Raw genomic sequence first — 15,413 nt, forward strand, 5'->3', positions numbered from 1 at the left:
TCGTTCGCTCTCTCTCTCTCTTTCGTTCGCTCTCTCTCTCTCTTTCGTTCGCTCTCTCTCTCTCTTTCGTTCGCTCTCTCTCTCTCTTTCGTTCGCTCTCTCTCTTTCGTTCGCTCTCTCTCTTTCGTTCGCTCTCTCTCTTTCGTTCGCTCTCTCTCTTTCGTTCGCTCTCTCTCTTTCGTTCGCTCTCTCTCTTTCGTTCGCTCTCTCTCTTTCGTTCGCTCTCTCTCTTTCGTTCGCTCTCTCTCTTTCGTTCGCTCTCTCTCTTTCGTTCGCTCTCTCTCTTTCGTTCGCTCTCTCTCTTTCGTTCGCTCTCTCTCTCTCTCTCTTTCGTTCGCTCTCTCTCTCTCTCTCTTTCGTTCGCTCTCTCTCTCTCTCTCTCTTTCGTTCGCTCTCTCTCTCTCTCTCTTTCGTTCGCTCTCTCTCTCTCTCTCTTTCGTTCGCTCTCTCTCTCTCTCTCTTTCGTTCGCTCTCTCTCTCTCTCTCTTTCGTTCGCTCTCTCTCTCTCTCTCTTTCGTTCGCTCTCTCTCTCTCTCTTTCGTTCGCTCTCTCTCTCTCTCTCTTTCGTTCGCTCTCTCTCTCTCTCTCTCTTTCGTTCGCTCTCTCTCTCTCTCTCTTTCGTTCGCTCTCTCTCTCTCTCTCTTTCGTTCGCTCTCTCTTTCGTTCGCTCTCTCTCTTTCGTTCGCTCTCTCTCTTTCGTTCGCTCTCTCTCTTTCGTTCGCTCTCTCTCTTTCGTTCGCTCTCTCTCTTTCGTTCGCTCTCTCTCTTTCGTTCGCTCTCTCTCTTTCGTTCGCTCTCTCTCTCTCTTTCGTTCGCGCTCTCTCTCTCTTTCGTTCGCGCTCTCTCTCTCTTTCGTTCGCGCTCTCTCTCTCTTTCGTTCGCGCTCTCTCTCTCTTTCGTTCGCGCTCTCTCTCTCTTTCGTTCGCGCTCTCTCTCTCTTTCGTTCGCGCTCTCTCTCTCTTTCGTTCGCGCTCTCTCTCTCTTTCGTTCGCGCTCTCTCTCTCTTTCGTTCGCGCTCTCTCTCTCTTTCGTTCGCGCTCTCTCTCTTTCGTTCGCGCTCTCTCTCTCTTTCGTTCGCTCTCTCTCTCTCTTTCGTTCGCTCTCTCTCTTTCGTTCGCTCTCTCTCTTTCGTTCGCTCTCTCTCTTTCGTTCGCTCTCTCTCTTTCGTTCGCTCTCTCTCTTTCGTTCGCTCTCTCTCTTTCGTTCGCTCTCTCTCTTTCGTTCGCTCTCTCTCTTTCGTTCGCGCGCTCTCTCTCTCTTTCGTTCGCGCGCTCTCTCTCTCTCTCTTTCGTTCGCTCTCTCTCTCTTTCGCTCTCTCTCTCTCTCTTTCGCTCTCTCTCTCTCTCTCTTTCGCTCTCTCTCTCTCTCTCTTTCGTTCGCTCTCTCTCTCTTTCGTTCGCTCTCTCTCTCTTTCGTTCGCTCTCTCTCTCTTTCGTTCGCTCTCTCTCTTTCGTTCGCTCTCTCTCTTTCGTTCGCTCTCTCTCTTTCGTTCGCTCTCTCTCTTTCGTTCGCTCTCTCTCTTTCGTTCGCTCTCTCTCTTTCGTTCGCTCTCTCTCTTTCGTTCGCTCTCTCTCTTTCGTTCGCGCGCTCTCTCTTTCGTTCGCGCGCTCTCTCTCTCTTTCGTTCGCGCGCTCTCTCTCTCTTTCGTTCGCGCGCTCTCTCTCTCTTTCGTTCGCTCTCTCTCTCTTTCGTTCGCTCTCTCTCTCTTTCGCTCTCTCTCTCTCTCTTTCGCTCTCTCTCTCTCTCTCTTTCGCTCTCTCTCTCTCTCTCTTTCGTTCGCTCTCTCTCTCTCTCTCTTTCGTTCGCTCTCGCTCTCTCTCTCTCTTTCGTTCGCTCTCGCTCTCTCTCTTTCGTTCGCTCTCTCTCTTTCGTTCGCTCTCTCTCTTTCGTTCGCTCTCTCTCTCTTTCGTTCGCTCTCTCTCTCTTTCGTTCGCGCGCTCTCTCTTTCGTTCGCGCGCTCTCTCTTTCGTTCGCGCGCTCTCTCTTTCGTTCGCGCGCTCTCTCTCTCTCTCTTTCGTTCGCTCTCTCTCTTTCGTTCGCTCTCTCTCTCTCTCTTTCGTTCGCTCTCTCTCTCTCTCTTTCGTTCGCTCTCTCTCTCTCTCTCTTTCGTTCGTTCGCTCTCTCTCTCTCTTTCGTTCGTTCGCTCTCTCTCTCTTTCGTTCGCTCTCTCTCTCTTTCGTTCGCTCTCTCTCTCTCTCTCTTTCGTTCGCTCTCTCTCTCTCTCTCTTTCGTTCGCTCTCTCTCTTTCGTTCGCTCTCTCTCTCTCTCTCTCTTTCGTTCGCTCTCTCTCTTTCGTTCGCTCTCTCTCTTTTGTTCGCTCTCTCTCTTTTGTTCGCTCTCTTTTGTTCGCTCTCTTTTGTTCGCTCTCTTTTGTTCGCTCTCTTTTGTTCGCTCTCTTTCGTTCGCTCTCTTTCGTTCGCTCTCTCTCTTTCGTTCGCTCTCTTTCGTGCGCTCTCTCTCTCTCTCTTTCGTTCGCGCGCTCTCTCTCTCGTTCGCGCTCTCTCTCTCTCGTTCGCGCTCTCACTCTCTCGTTCGCGCTCTCACTCACACACACACACACACACACACACACACACACGCATCCGAGCCATAAAATAAAACGAATACCATTTTAAAGAATCGTTTTAGGTGTCAGGAAATCGACACAATTCCCCCACCCCCGATACCTTAAAAAGTTTCTATTTCCGATTAATTAACTGTTTTTTAATAGATGTGACTTAAGACATTTTACTGCAGTTTCATGGATCATCCACTCATCTGAAGTACTTTACTAAACGCTTTCGCAGATACATTTTTACTGATTGGGTGATCAATGAAGTGAAATTATGTTAGGCTGTCGGTCTCCCTTTAGGATCATGACCTCAATAATGAGAGCTCAACTTCATGCAATTTTTTTTTTTTTTTTTTCCCCCTAAATTTAGTATTCGAGTAGTTTGGAATATCTTGGAGTTTGCTCTCCTTAGAACCGAGGCTGATTTTTTTTATTTTTTATTTTTTTAAATATGGAAAGGCATGAGCTTCCAAAAAATGGGGCACTGAAGTAAGAACAAAAATAGTCTGGTTTCATGAAGTTACTACCAATTTCAACTATCACGACTAATGTCGAATATTGTGGCTCTAAACTGACGAAAATTTTATTTCACAAGCACACATCACTGTTTTATAAAAGAACCGATCAAACTACCCATGAAATCTCATTGTTTTGGATGCTGAGTGTATTCAACGTGAGCCCAAAGTAGAGAATGTTTGTCGAAGCGTAAGAGGCAGACTTCAAAGCTGTGTAAATCAAGGAAAACAGTTTGAGCACTTGCGTTGATAAATGACATTTGATTTTAATTAATTGTTAGATTACATAGTTTTACGTATACGTGATCTCTAAATGTTTTGTTTTTCTTGGTGTCCACTTATTTTTGGCTCACTGTATAGTGACTCTACACGAATCACTTCGAAGTTTAAGAGGGGGGGGGGTAAAGTATAATGGTTCCCCTGTGTATGTGCGTTTCTGTCGTATAGAAGAGCCGAACATTTTCAGTGTCTGTAAATGTTTTACTTGAGCTTTTTTTAAAGCTTGTTAGGTTTGTTTAATCGGAGATAATTTTTTACATTTTTTTTTGTTTTGTTTTTGTTTTTCATTTACAATTTTGACTCAAGATTGAATTAATTCTAACCAACTCAAAGGCTTTAAAATTACTTCAATTTTTCACATAATCAATAAATATTTCGGACACTTGTTTCTTTTATGGGATATCTGTTCTGGCCTTGCTCAAAGGACGAGAAATCTTTCTCGCCTGTAACAATTTTTATTTGTTTTCATTTTATTTATTTTATTCAAATCCAGTGTCCTTGGATTTCCCTCGCATATAAAAAAAAAAAAAAAAAAAAAAAAAGCTGATCTTATGCCTAATTTTGCTCTCGTGGGGAGGAGCCAGTGAATTCTTGTTCATTGCTCGTCTTTTTTTTTTTTTATTTTTATTTTTTTTTACCGAAGCGTTTGTCAAGTTTTTTTTTATTTATTTTTCTTGTAAGGAAGAAAACAATTTAGGGCATCAGCAGGTTTTTGGGTTATTTGTGATGTATGTATATCTACGAACGTCTTATAAGTTTTTGTGTGTGTGTGTGTTAAAAACACACACACACGTTTCTACTACTACCACTGACACACCTATTAACTTGAACACATATGAAGTATACTAGCCGGACTCGTAACCCGTTGTGTCGCAACTACTGCACTGCAACAAATCTGTTTTGATTACTGTCTTTATTTCTATATTATCTCTATAATTATTATTGTTAGTATTATTAGTAGTATAGTGATTAAGTTAGTATTATTAGAGACTTAAACAATAGAAAAATAAGTTTAAAGCTATTTATTTTCATATCTAATTTACACACGTGTTTGTGGTGTGCAGACATGTAAAGTCTAAATTCCACTCTGAGAAGAGTTAGCCTTTTTTTCTTTTTTTTCTTTTTTTAAATGCTCTGAAAGACATTAAGAAATATTATTGATGTATACAACAATGGGGTTGGTGAGAATTACATAGCTAAAACAAAGATGAATAATTTATTCAATTAAGTTTTTTTTTTTGTTTTGTTTTCCAAGCCTAACACAATCTTTGAACTAAATTATATTTTAAAGTGTATATTTTATTACAGTATATAGTAGACGATATTAGTGAAACAGGTGTTGATTAACTCATATATATATACACACACACACACTCATTGCCCCTTTTTTCGCCTCCCTCCCCTCACTTTTCTCCTAAACTTTTCCATTTCTGACCTTAAATGTTTATAAATTTGGTTTTGTCTTTTTTGCTCTTACTCTTATACATACTTTTTTCTCCTCGTTTGGTGAAAAGAATTTAGCTTTGAAATGCCATGGCCTAAAGAGGCTCCTCTCTTTTAATTATTGTAATCACCCTCATCCTTATTGACATAATAATACAATAAGTTCTAATGTAACTTTAATCTTTATCTCCCTATCTTGTATATCTATCTATATATCTATAAAAGTGAACGTGTGTGTGTACACACATTTCCCTATGCAATAACTCTGTCAATTTTAAGTCTACAGACTCTAAATTTGATGTACAGGGTACTGAGATTTGGGAAAAATCTTTGATCGGTTTTCAGCCAGAAATTTGGCTGTTAACAGGTCAAAGTTCAACGATTTGACCTTTGAGAACTCTACCAAACTCCTCCGCCAATTTTGGGTCTAAAAACTTGAAATTTTATATATAGGTTCCTTGGACATGGATCTAACTTAACTTGATTTGAGCCCCAAACAATAACCTTTAAGGGGTTATAATAGGGGTCAAAGTTTTAAAAAATTGACCGCTTTTGTTTGTTTTTTTTATTTATTTTTTTTTTTATTCTCTCAACATATCCTCTAAACACCCGGGCAACGCCGTGCTGAAATGCTAGTATTATATAATTTTATTTTATTAGGGGAGGAGCGCAATAGCAGCGTCATAAAAACGCCACCGCTGTATTTAAACTAATTTCTCTAAGTAATAGTTTTGACTCCCTTGCGGGCAAATGCATTGCATGGATTAAGTCGCCGCTTTTGACGGTACGCATTTTTATTTATAGATATTGTTTGGTAATTTTTGTTTGTACGCTTTGAAAGACGCACGCACGTTCATAACTGGAATCCTCAGCCTGGCATTGTATTTTGGCGTTTGACCACTAGGCTAGGAAGCCTTGCTTGAAAATGTTTTTTTATCACTTAAACATAATTTTTTTTTAATTATAGAAGAGGTCTCTTTTCGGCCTTGGATACTTCTAGCTTTGTGAATTTCTAGCGATGCAAGTGTAACTGAATTGCGTTGGAATAATGCCGGGCTAAGTAGAAAATGGGGGTTCCTTCTAGATTAGTCTACCATTTAACCCAGAATGGAGAGAGAGAGGGGGGGGGAAGGCCATGAATTAATTCATACCTTTTCTAAGTTTATAGAATCCCAGACGAAACTTGAACTCTGCACGCCGAGCCCAGAACCATTACCCCAGGCGGCAGGCCGCTTCCACGATGTTTTTTTTTTTTATTATTTTATTACTCGAGACAGTTTTGTTTTTCTTTTCACCTTGCCAACCAAGTTAAGCAGACCCCCCCCCCCCTCCTTCCATCTCTTCTACCGGCCTCCTTCTACCGTTTTCTTACTTATATTGTCTGACCTACATTTCTTGTACATTTTCAGATGTAGGTCTTTCAAACCTACCTTCGTTACACAATCGCTACTAGTTGCTCATCCCACCCCCTCCCAACACCCTACAGGTATAAACAATTTTTTTTTTATATTGTATACAAGAAAAGGAATAGACTGCTATTATTTCATTTATTTTCTCTTTCATTTTTTTTTTTTCTGTTTTAAAACCTCGTCTGAAATTAGTTTGATTTTCATTTAACTTTTTTTCAAAAAGAAAATGGATTCGCTCAATGTCTGACGAGTTTTTTTATATAACTTTTTATTTTAGTACTAATGCTTACTTTATACTGTTCAAGACGTTGAGTCTAGTATGTATGAATCAACCCCACGCAATCGCCCCTCCCTATCTTCACGATTTCGCCCAGAGATATTCGTAAAAACTTATCCCTCCCCCCCTCCTCTTGGTTTCGGATTTTATTTCTTCATTAAAAAAATAAATAAATAACATAAATAAAATATATATGGAACGATTCCAATATTTTTTCCCCGATTCTTTATAAATCTCTAAATGCTATATTATAGAGTTTACCCCCCCCCCACACCGATTACTGTAAAAACACGTTAAATGTGCATATATTTTATCAAAACTAAAAACCCATTGTGGAGAAGGGAAGGGGTGATCTATGGATTTTAGTTTTACTGGTAGTTTCAAATTTATTTGTAATATTCTTCCATTGCTGGTAGTAATTTATTACCAGCAGTGGAAGATTTTGTTTTAAACAAAATCAATTAAAAGGAATCGTTTTTGGTATCGGAAAATAGACAAATTTTTCCGATTCTGGTTAATCGTGCCAACACTAATATTAAATTTTCTTTACTTATGGTATTACTTTTATGCGCGTAAATAAAATTTAATAAAATATAAATATGTCCCATAAAAAAAATATGGCCGATTTATTCGCACGCACACACACACACATATATATATATATATATATATATATATATATATATATATATATATAACGAAAAGAGTTTATAGCTCTTAAAACCCCGCTAGGGTAACGGGGGGGGGGGAATAACAGCATTTCGAAGTTAATATCGCTAAAAAAAACGCCAACAACAAATCTTATAACATTGTGTGTGGAACGGTCACTACCAAAGTCCTCCCTCAATTTTGGGCCTACAGACTTGAAACTTGATATAAAGAGGAATCTGTGGAATAAACTTGATTTGGTTTTTAGCCGGTAAAAATAGCTGCTAAGGGGGTCAACTAAATATGTTATTTCTATGCATGCTCAACTATACATTTATACATTAGTCATTTTTTTAAATATCCATCTCAGTAAATACAGATAGTTTTGTCCCTTATACCGTGTACTCTTTTTTGGGAGTCGGATTTTTCTCCATCCAAATAAGAAAAGTAAATTTCAGTATAACAAACAATTGAGCGCTCTGTGCCAGAGAGGTGAATATCTGTTTCCATCTTTTGAGCTGCTCAACTAAGCGATATCGATACCGATGTGGCTTTGCCACTCTGGCATAGTTTTCCCTTGAAATAACATGGTGAAACGAACATGTGATCACTAGTAAAACAAACTCTACCTAATTTTGGCATATTTGCCTGTCTGGCATGGAGCGATCAATAATCACGTCTAAACACATTGATACCGTAACCAGGATCCTTAAATTCAGCATCACCTCATCAAAAAAAAAAAAAAGAAATTAAAATAAAATTTAAAGAAAAAAAAAAAAAGAAAAAAAAGACACTGTTGAAAATACCAGAATTGGGGAGTGTTTTTTTTTTTTTTTTTTTTTTTTTTTAACATTAGGTTTTAAAATCATGTTAGTTAGCTGGGAAACAGTCCCATGGTATTGTGTTCCACAGACGGATAATTCTAGAAAACTCTGCTCATAGAATATTTTGTTCATTTTTATTAATTTTGTTTTTCTTTTTTTCTTTCAGTCACTTAGATCAGTCAACAACCTGGCATGATCCTCGGAAATCCCACAGTACATCCGTGCTGAACAGTCAACAACCCAATCGACCACAGTCTCAACAGTCACCACCTGCACTACAAAGCTTAGGGCCTTTACCCCCAGGTTGGGAACAAGCTACGACTAATGAGGGCGAAGTCTATTTTATCAATCACGTTGAGCGGACAACGAGCTGGTATGATCCACGAATTCGTAAGTATTTTCTTTCTTTTTATAAATTTGAGAAAAAAAATTTTTTTTTCTTTTCTCTCTTTATTTTTTTTAATAAAGTGAAGGAGGAGGGGGAATTCCTTCACTCACCATACTTTTCTCTGGTGAATTTTTCCAAATCCAAGAAACATTTCTGTGTAAGTTCCAAAATTTGTTGAAAAATCTCACATATATTTCACTTAGTTTTATTAAGTTGAGAGCCATTCTTGTGATAGAAAAATGTATCGCCAAATGGTCTTTCATAGGCTGATTAACCAAGATGGCAGACCAATGCTGATATCACATAATTCAAAATTGTGAAATGTGGAGACAGGAACGAAATGCATTTTGATAGTTAACACAAAAAGACACTTTTTTATGTCTTGTCTTTTTCAGACAATTTCTTTTTACTGAAATCTGTGTTTAAGGAAAATTTGAATAAATAATAATTTTTTAATAGTGACCACTTATCAAGGCCCAGAGGCCACTCGAGGATAAGGGTTAATGAGTGTACAGTAGTCAATGGGAAAATGTAATTGTTAGTATTGGAAATTTGGTAAAGGATGACTCCCCAAAAAGTTCTTCACATTGGACTTGAAGATGACCATATTGTAGTCAGTTGGAAAGCAGAAAAATGGAAGAGTTCTACAGTGCAGTTCTAAGAAAAAAAAAGCTTTGTTCTGGAATCTACGTCTAGGTGTAGGCACAGATAAAGAGTGGGAGAAATTATTGATAGTGGTTTCAGCTAGACGAGTATTTTTCGTGGAAGTTAGGCGGGGGGGCATAGATTGGAGCTCAGACGAGCACTTGCCATGAAAATATTGATAAAACAGAGACAGGGTCGCAATGTCTCTTCTGTGGAAAAGAGGTTGCAGAGAAGAGAAAAAATATATCCCACCCACTAGGTTACGAAGTCTATTTTGAAATTTGTCAAGGCAGAATAAGCTGCTTCTAGCAACTCCTGCCCAGACATGGCGACAGTACTCCATCCTTGGTTGTACTTGGCTCTTATACAGGTAGAGAATTGCATCAGCAGTGAGACATCTACTGGAGTGATAGAACGATCCCACCATTTTTCCATTAGCTTTTGCAATGGATCAGATGTACACGTTTCATCTCAGATCAGGAGTAAAGTTCAGACTCAGAAGCTTGTCAAAACATGGAACCTCCCCAAGATGACAGCCATTCATTTCAATTGATGCCAGACGGGGATCAGTGTTGATGATGTAAAGATAGAAGCTTGGTTTTAGATGCATTAAAATTAACCAGACACTTTTTCCCCCATTGCATCATATGATCAAGAACGGAGGAGAGAGAATCAGAGACTTTGGTCGTTTACTGCCTTTGTAGTGCTGCCATAGATGGAAGTGTCATCAACATAAATGTCTACGAAGGATCTTAGGATGTGATTTGGGAGATCATTGATGTAGATCAGGAAGAGTTAAGTCCATGATGGATCCCTTAATTATTAATCCATTAATATTGTGAGCTTCTAATTTCTGCTCATCAACCACTACTCTTATGAACTTATCAGAGAGAAATGATTTAATTGAAGACATTTCCAGCTATACCATAGCTGGAGATTTTGAAGTAGACCTTTATGCCATACCCTATATCAAAAGCCTTTTATATATTTTAGGTAATTGCCCTAGAAAGGAAGCCTCCATCGAGATTCGCTAATGCTATGAGGTAACTGTTAGCACGTCGGTTGTAGATCTAGCAGAACAGAATCCATATTGCATGTTACTGAGGATGTTATTTTTGCTGGAGTGGTTGACTACTTCTCTATTTAACAGATTCCAGCAACTTGCTCATGACTCACAGGAGACTGATTGGTCTGTGTTGATTTAGTTCATTTGCATAATTTAAATTAAATTTTTGGAAAAAAAATTTTAATTTTTAGCTTTTTTAAGATTAACATTTATTTAAAAAAAAAAAAAAAGTAGTTGCAACTTCCTTTTCTTTAACTTCAGAAATTAAGACAAGATAAAATAATATAAAAAACGAAAGTGTAACATAATTATTTAAAAATAACTATTCTAAGAGTCAAAAGAAAAGAAGTCGGTATTATGTATTTTATTAGTTTTAAGTTTTTGATGCAAAAACTATTAATACAGATTTTGTTTCTATATTCGCATTTCACAATAAAAACGTAGTTATAACTTTCTTTTCATTTGCTGTGTTTTTTTTTTTTATTCAAATTCTCGTTAAATGCAAAAAACGATTTTGGTAAAAAAAAATTCTTTTTATATATATATATATATATATATATATATATATATATATATAAACAAGTAGTTAATAAAACATGTTAAAAAAACACTTTGAAAAAGAGTTAAAAACATATTCAATTTTAAAAAGGAAACACTAAATAAGTGGATAGTCCTTAATCCGTAGAGTTTCAAAGAAATACTTTCCTTCTCATCAGGGTAGGATTTAGCAAAATGCAGAATCGGATTTTGCTTGCAAAAGTATTTTAAGAAACTACAAATAAGTCATAGATCTTACTTGATAACAAAAAAGTAAAGTAGAGGGAATACGGTGAATGGATAGTCTGGTGAAAGGTAAAGTATCCAATGACAGTAAAATCCAAAAATGCAGAATCCAAGAAAGTTAAATTTCCATTCGCACAATTAAAATCCAAGGGAATTGCATAATTGGAAGATGATCCAAAGTAATCCAAAAGGCAGAAATCCGTGGAATAATTCAAATAGGTACAAGGAAAAGGGAATGAATTCCAATAATATTAAGATGTATATATATGTGACGAACGTGCAATAAGTAATGCCCCTGACTCACTTACAGTTGTCTGATCTAGCTGAAATTTTGCATGTGCAATGATTTATATCTCTACGGCTTATGTGGCAAATTTCAGCTCTGAACTAATTGTGGTTTCTGTTTTACAGGTGTTTGAATGGAGTCAGGTGTGAAATGGAGCCTGTTGAATATCGAGCAGTGATCCGGTTTTTGTATTTGAAAGGACGCACACCACAGGAGACTTTTGATGAAATGAAAGAACCTTATGGTGATAATGCCCCATCATATGACCTTGTAAAACGCTGGCATCATGAATTCAAACCTGGCCGGAAGTCTGTGGAAACAGCTCCCAGACCTGGTCGACCCCCACCCCCCACCATTAATGAGGCATCTGTCCGTCAAGTTGAGGCTGCCATTTTGGAAAATCGGCGCATTACTATTCGCCAAATAGCCCAAGATGTCAAGATTAGTACAGGGTCTGTGGAAACTACCATTCATGACCATTTGCATATGCATAAGGTGTCTGCCAGATGGATTCCCAGGTTGCTCACACCATTCCAGAAGCGAGAACGTGTCGAGTGCTCGAGGATGAATTTGGAGATGTGCCAAGAAGATGAGTCAAAGTTTTTCAAAAGACTGATTCCACAGGATGAAACCTGGGTCCATCATTATGATCCAGAGACCAAAGTCCAATCAATGCAGTGGAAGCACTTGGACTCACCACCTCCAAAGAAGGCAAGGGTGCAGCCCTCCGCAGTCAAGGTCATGCTCACAGTCTTCTGGGACCAGGACGGAGTAGTGATGACAGATTTCCTGGCAAAGGGTACCACAATTACAGGAGCCTATTGTGCTTCACTTTTGAGGAAATTAAAGGAAGCTATCAAAATCAAGAGGCAGGGCAAGATCAGCAAAAGTACCCTCCTCCTGCAGGACAATGCTCGGTCCACAACTCGCATGTCGTCAGATGAGAAGCGTGGGCATGTGGTTATGAAATCCTTCCCCATCCTCCCTACTCTCCTGACCTTGCGCCCTCTGACTTTCACCTCTTCCTAGCCATGAAGTTGTTTTTGAAAGGAAAGCGTTTCCCAGATGATGCAACCTTGATTTCTGGAATCACGTCGTGGTTGGAGGACCAACCTGTGGTGTTCTACAAAAACAGTCTCCAGAGCTGCATCAAACGATGGGAGAAATGCATGTCTGGGTGGTTCCTATGTAGGGAAAAACTAATAACTGTGCCAAGTTTTGTTTCTCTACTGCTATGGGAAGTGAGTCAGGGGCATTACTTATTGCACGCCCCTAGTGTAATATATATATATATACATAAGCAAAAACTATTAAAATGCATTTTGTTCCTATATCCGCATTTTGCACTTTTAAAATAACTACATCAGCATCGGTAGGCCATGTTGGCTAATCAGCCTACAGAAAACCCATATTGCCGAAAAATGATATGGAAAGAAATAAATATCATAGAAAAAAAAAAAAATTGGCAGTATCAGTCCAGTCAGAGAAGCTTTGAATTCTGAAGAATTCCATGTGATTACTGGTAGCATTAATCCAGTTAGAATCAGCAGAGTCAAATTCCCTTTTTGTACTTCAGAGATTCAATATATCTTATACAACAAATCTGGTACCAAATTATTATTTTTTTTTATCACCCCCTGGCTATAAATATAATTGTCCAAATCTTTGTGATCATACCAAATAAATTATGCCAAAAATATTCTGTACTTGTCAAGATAGTTGATATATTGATGATTTTTATGTGGTTTTAAGCGAAAACAACAGTACTTACTTGTAATGTCGAAAATAGTAATATATCCAAAAATTCATTGAGTAGAACAACTGCTATTGTGTTTTTAGTAAAGAAAAGTCTATCGCTATCAGCTAAAACAGAATGTTGTCAAAGTGGCAAAAAGGGAGATAGGTATGCCCCCTATATTCACAATCTTCATAGTGTTCACATCTAGAGAAAATGCCATTTTCCCCAATTTTCTCGTAAAAATTACTTTTAACTAAAAACTAGCTGTATGCCCGCGCATTGTATGGTCGTACAATATGCTTCAACATGATATTTTAATTTCTGCTCATTGCGTATGTATTAAAGAATCAATCCTCTATCAAACATTATATTTTACGAGCAATAATTTGCCTAGTGGACTAATTTGCAAAAAAATTAATGATGTTTATCAAATTTCGTCTGTTTGTTTACAATATCACATCAGCTGACATTTGGATTTTACGATGCATGCCCTGGAAATGTCACTTCTGATTAATGTTTAGTTTAAAATATGCAAACAAAAAAAAAAATGATTTGTGGTGATTTTAAATGGTATCTCTTTCTTTTATCGTTAATAAAAATATTTTAATAAAACGGTGAGCTACACCCGGGCTTGAACAGGGACCATTCGATCTGTAGTCTAATACTCTACCACTGAGCTACATATCCAGATGATAATAGTTCTGTTTTTTTTTTTTTCTAATCATTTGTTTAGAATTATCTCCCTTGGCCGGTGCAATGTAAATTCTCCTATGAAAGTTCTTTTTTTTATCTATAAGAAAGAAAGACTATTTTTAGGATAGGATTTTTTTTTTTTTTTTCCGATTTTCAATACTTATCGGATGAATTTCTGTACAAAACATATCTAAGAACACTTCCAGATGTATAAATTAATAAATTATCTTTGTGTGAAGTTTGCAAAAGATGGGCTCAACCGTTTCGGAACTTATGAGGAAGGAACTCTCTCACACACACAGTGACTATTCCTTGGCCTTTTGGTCAAGATCAAAGTGTAGTATCTGTTCTTCAGATGCTGCACTTCTATTTCTTGTTCTCTTTCAGTGGAGGAGAAATCCTTCACGGCTGAGACAATTTTTATTTTTGTACCTTTTCTCCACGTTAAAAAACGACCCTGGTGTCTAACTCTGTCCCATGGGGAGGCATAGTAAATAGGCACAGTGACTTTTATATGATAGATAATTTTCTACTTGATGAATTTTTGTAATTTTTAAATATTTTACTATTTTTGACATAACAAGTATTGTTGTTTTAAGCAAAAACAACATATCTTAGAAAAAATCAATCTGCCAACTCTATCTTAACAAACACCAAAGATTGCAACAAGTTTGTAACTACATTTCTGTATTAAGTGTTTTTATTGTCTCTTTGTTACTTATACCGTTTTTTTTTTGTTTTTTTTGTATTAATCCGTTCTTTATTAAAAATAAAAATTGAAGTATGGAATTCACCAGAATGCATTTCCATTTATTTGTAAACAAAGTCAGCCATTTTAATCTTTTGTTTATAACTGAAATAGAAAATGAATGACTTAATAATAATTGTGGAATGGTCTTCCGTTTTCCTGCTTTCCAGCTGTCTATAATATGGTTGTCTTCAAGTCCAACGTGAACAAGTTTCTGATGAGCCGTTCCATTTAAGTTAACAAATTTACCGAACTTCCATTACTATCGATATTGTCTTTTTGACTACTGTACACTCTTTAACCCTTATCCTTGAGTGGCCTATCGGCCTTGATAAGTGGTGACGCCTATGTAAAAAAAAAAAAAAAAGACTCCATGGGCCTTCAAAGTTTTAAACAAATTTGAAAATCTTAAAACAGTCGAATAGAAAAATCGTTTAAACTGTCTTTAAAATTCTTAGCAAATCCTCCTGCATTAAAAGATTAAACATTTTAGAAATTATTTAAATACAATGATTCATAGATAAAAAAAAAAAAAAAAATTTTAGCTAAACAACACTCAATTTTCTTTATGACAATTTAATTCAAGTAATAATTTAATGACCAAATAATACTGTAATAAGTAAATTTAACTTTCAAAATTTTATTTTAAAATAAAAAATAATTTGGGTGTAAAAAGGGAAGGGGGGGGGGCAAAATGAAACTGAAAGATTCCCACACAACACCAATAGTTATAGCAAGTTTTGGATAAACATCTTGAATTTTATTTTTAGATTAGAAATAGCGCATGTTTTACATGTTGACATGGGTTGGATTCATTTAAAAAATATGAAATTCTTCACATATTTGCATGTCACCAAGTGTTAACATTAATCTTTCGGTAAAACTTTAAATCTCTGGCAGCCATGTTTGAATTATGCAACTAGCACATGACCGTGTTTAAAAACTAAGAATTCTTTTATAATTGCTTCTCTTTATTGCCATAGTTCAATACCATACAGTTTTTAATTGCTAACATCAAATATTATGAAGGGTGTTCCCAAGGTCTTATATAGATTAACTACCCACCACAAACACTTTTTCATCTCCAGGACTTAGCTACCTATCGGAAACTCTTCTGAAA

The 15,413-nt window shown here is 37.0% G+C and overlaps 1 protein-coding gene across 4 annotated transcripts in view; it reads left to right on the forward strand.

The window, feature by feature from the left end:
- The window catches only part of LOC145297740 (transcriptional coactivator YAP1-like), a 170,314-nt gene that overhangs the window by 119,251 nt on the left and 35,650 nt on the right, over positions 1–15,413 (forward strand). For all 4 annotated transcript variants that reach the window (XM_080143960.1, XM_080143961.1, XM_080143962.1 and 1 more), the window contains one exon: positions 8,113–8,336. In XM_080143960.1, the coding sequence (XP_080000086.1) occupies positions 8,113–8,336 (224 nt within the window). The remainder of the gene's footprint in view (positions 1–8,112; positions 8,337–15,413) is intronic.

The sequence above is a fragment of the Euprymna scolopes genome, chromosome 18 (genome assembly GCF_053919585.1).
Source record: "Euprymna scolopes isolate OS-2025 chromosome 18, ASM5391958v1, whole genome shotgun sequence".
Classification (NCBI taxonomy): Eukaryota; Metazoa; Mollusca; class Cephalopoda; order Sepiida; family Sepiolidae; genus Euprymna; species Euprymna scolopes.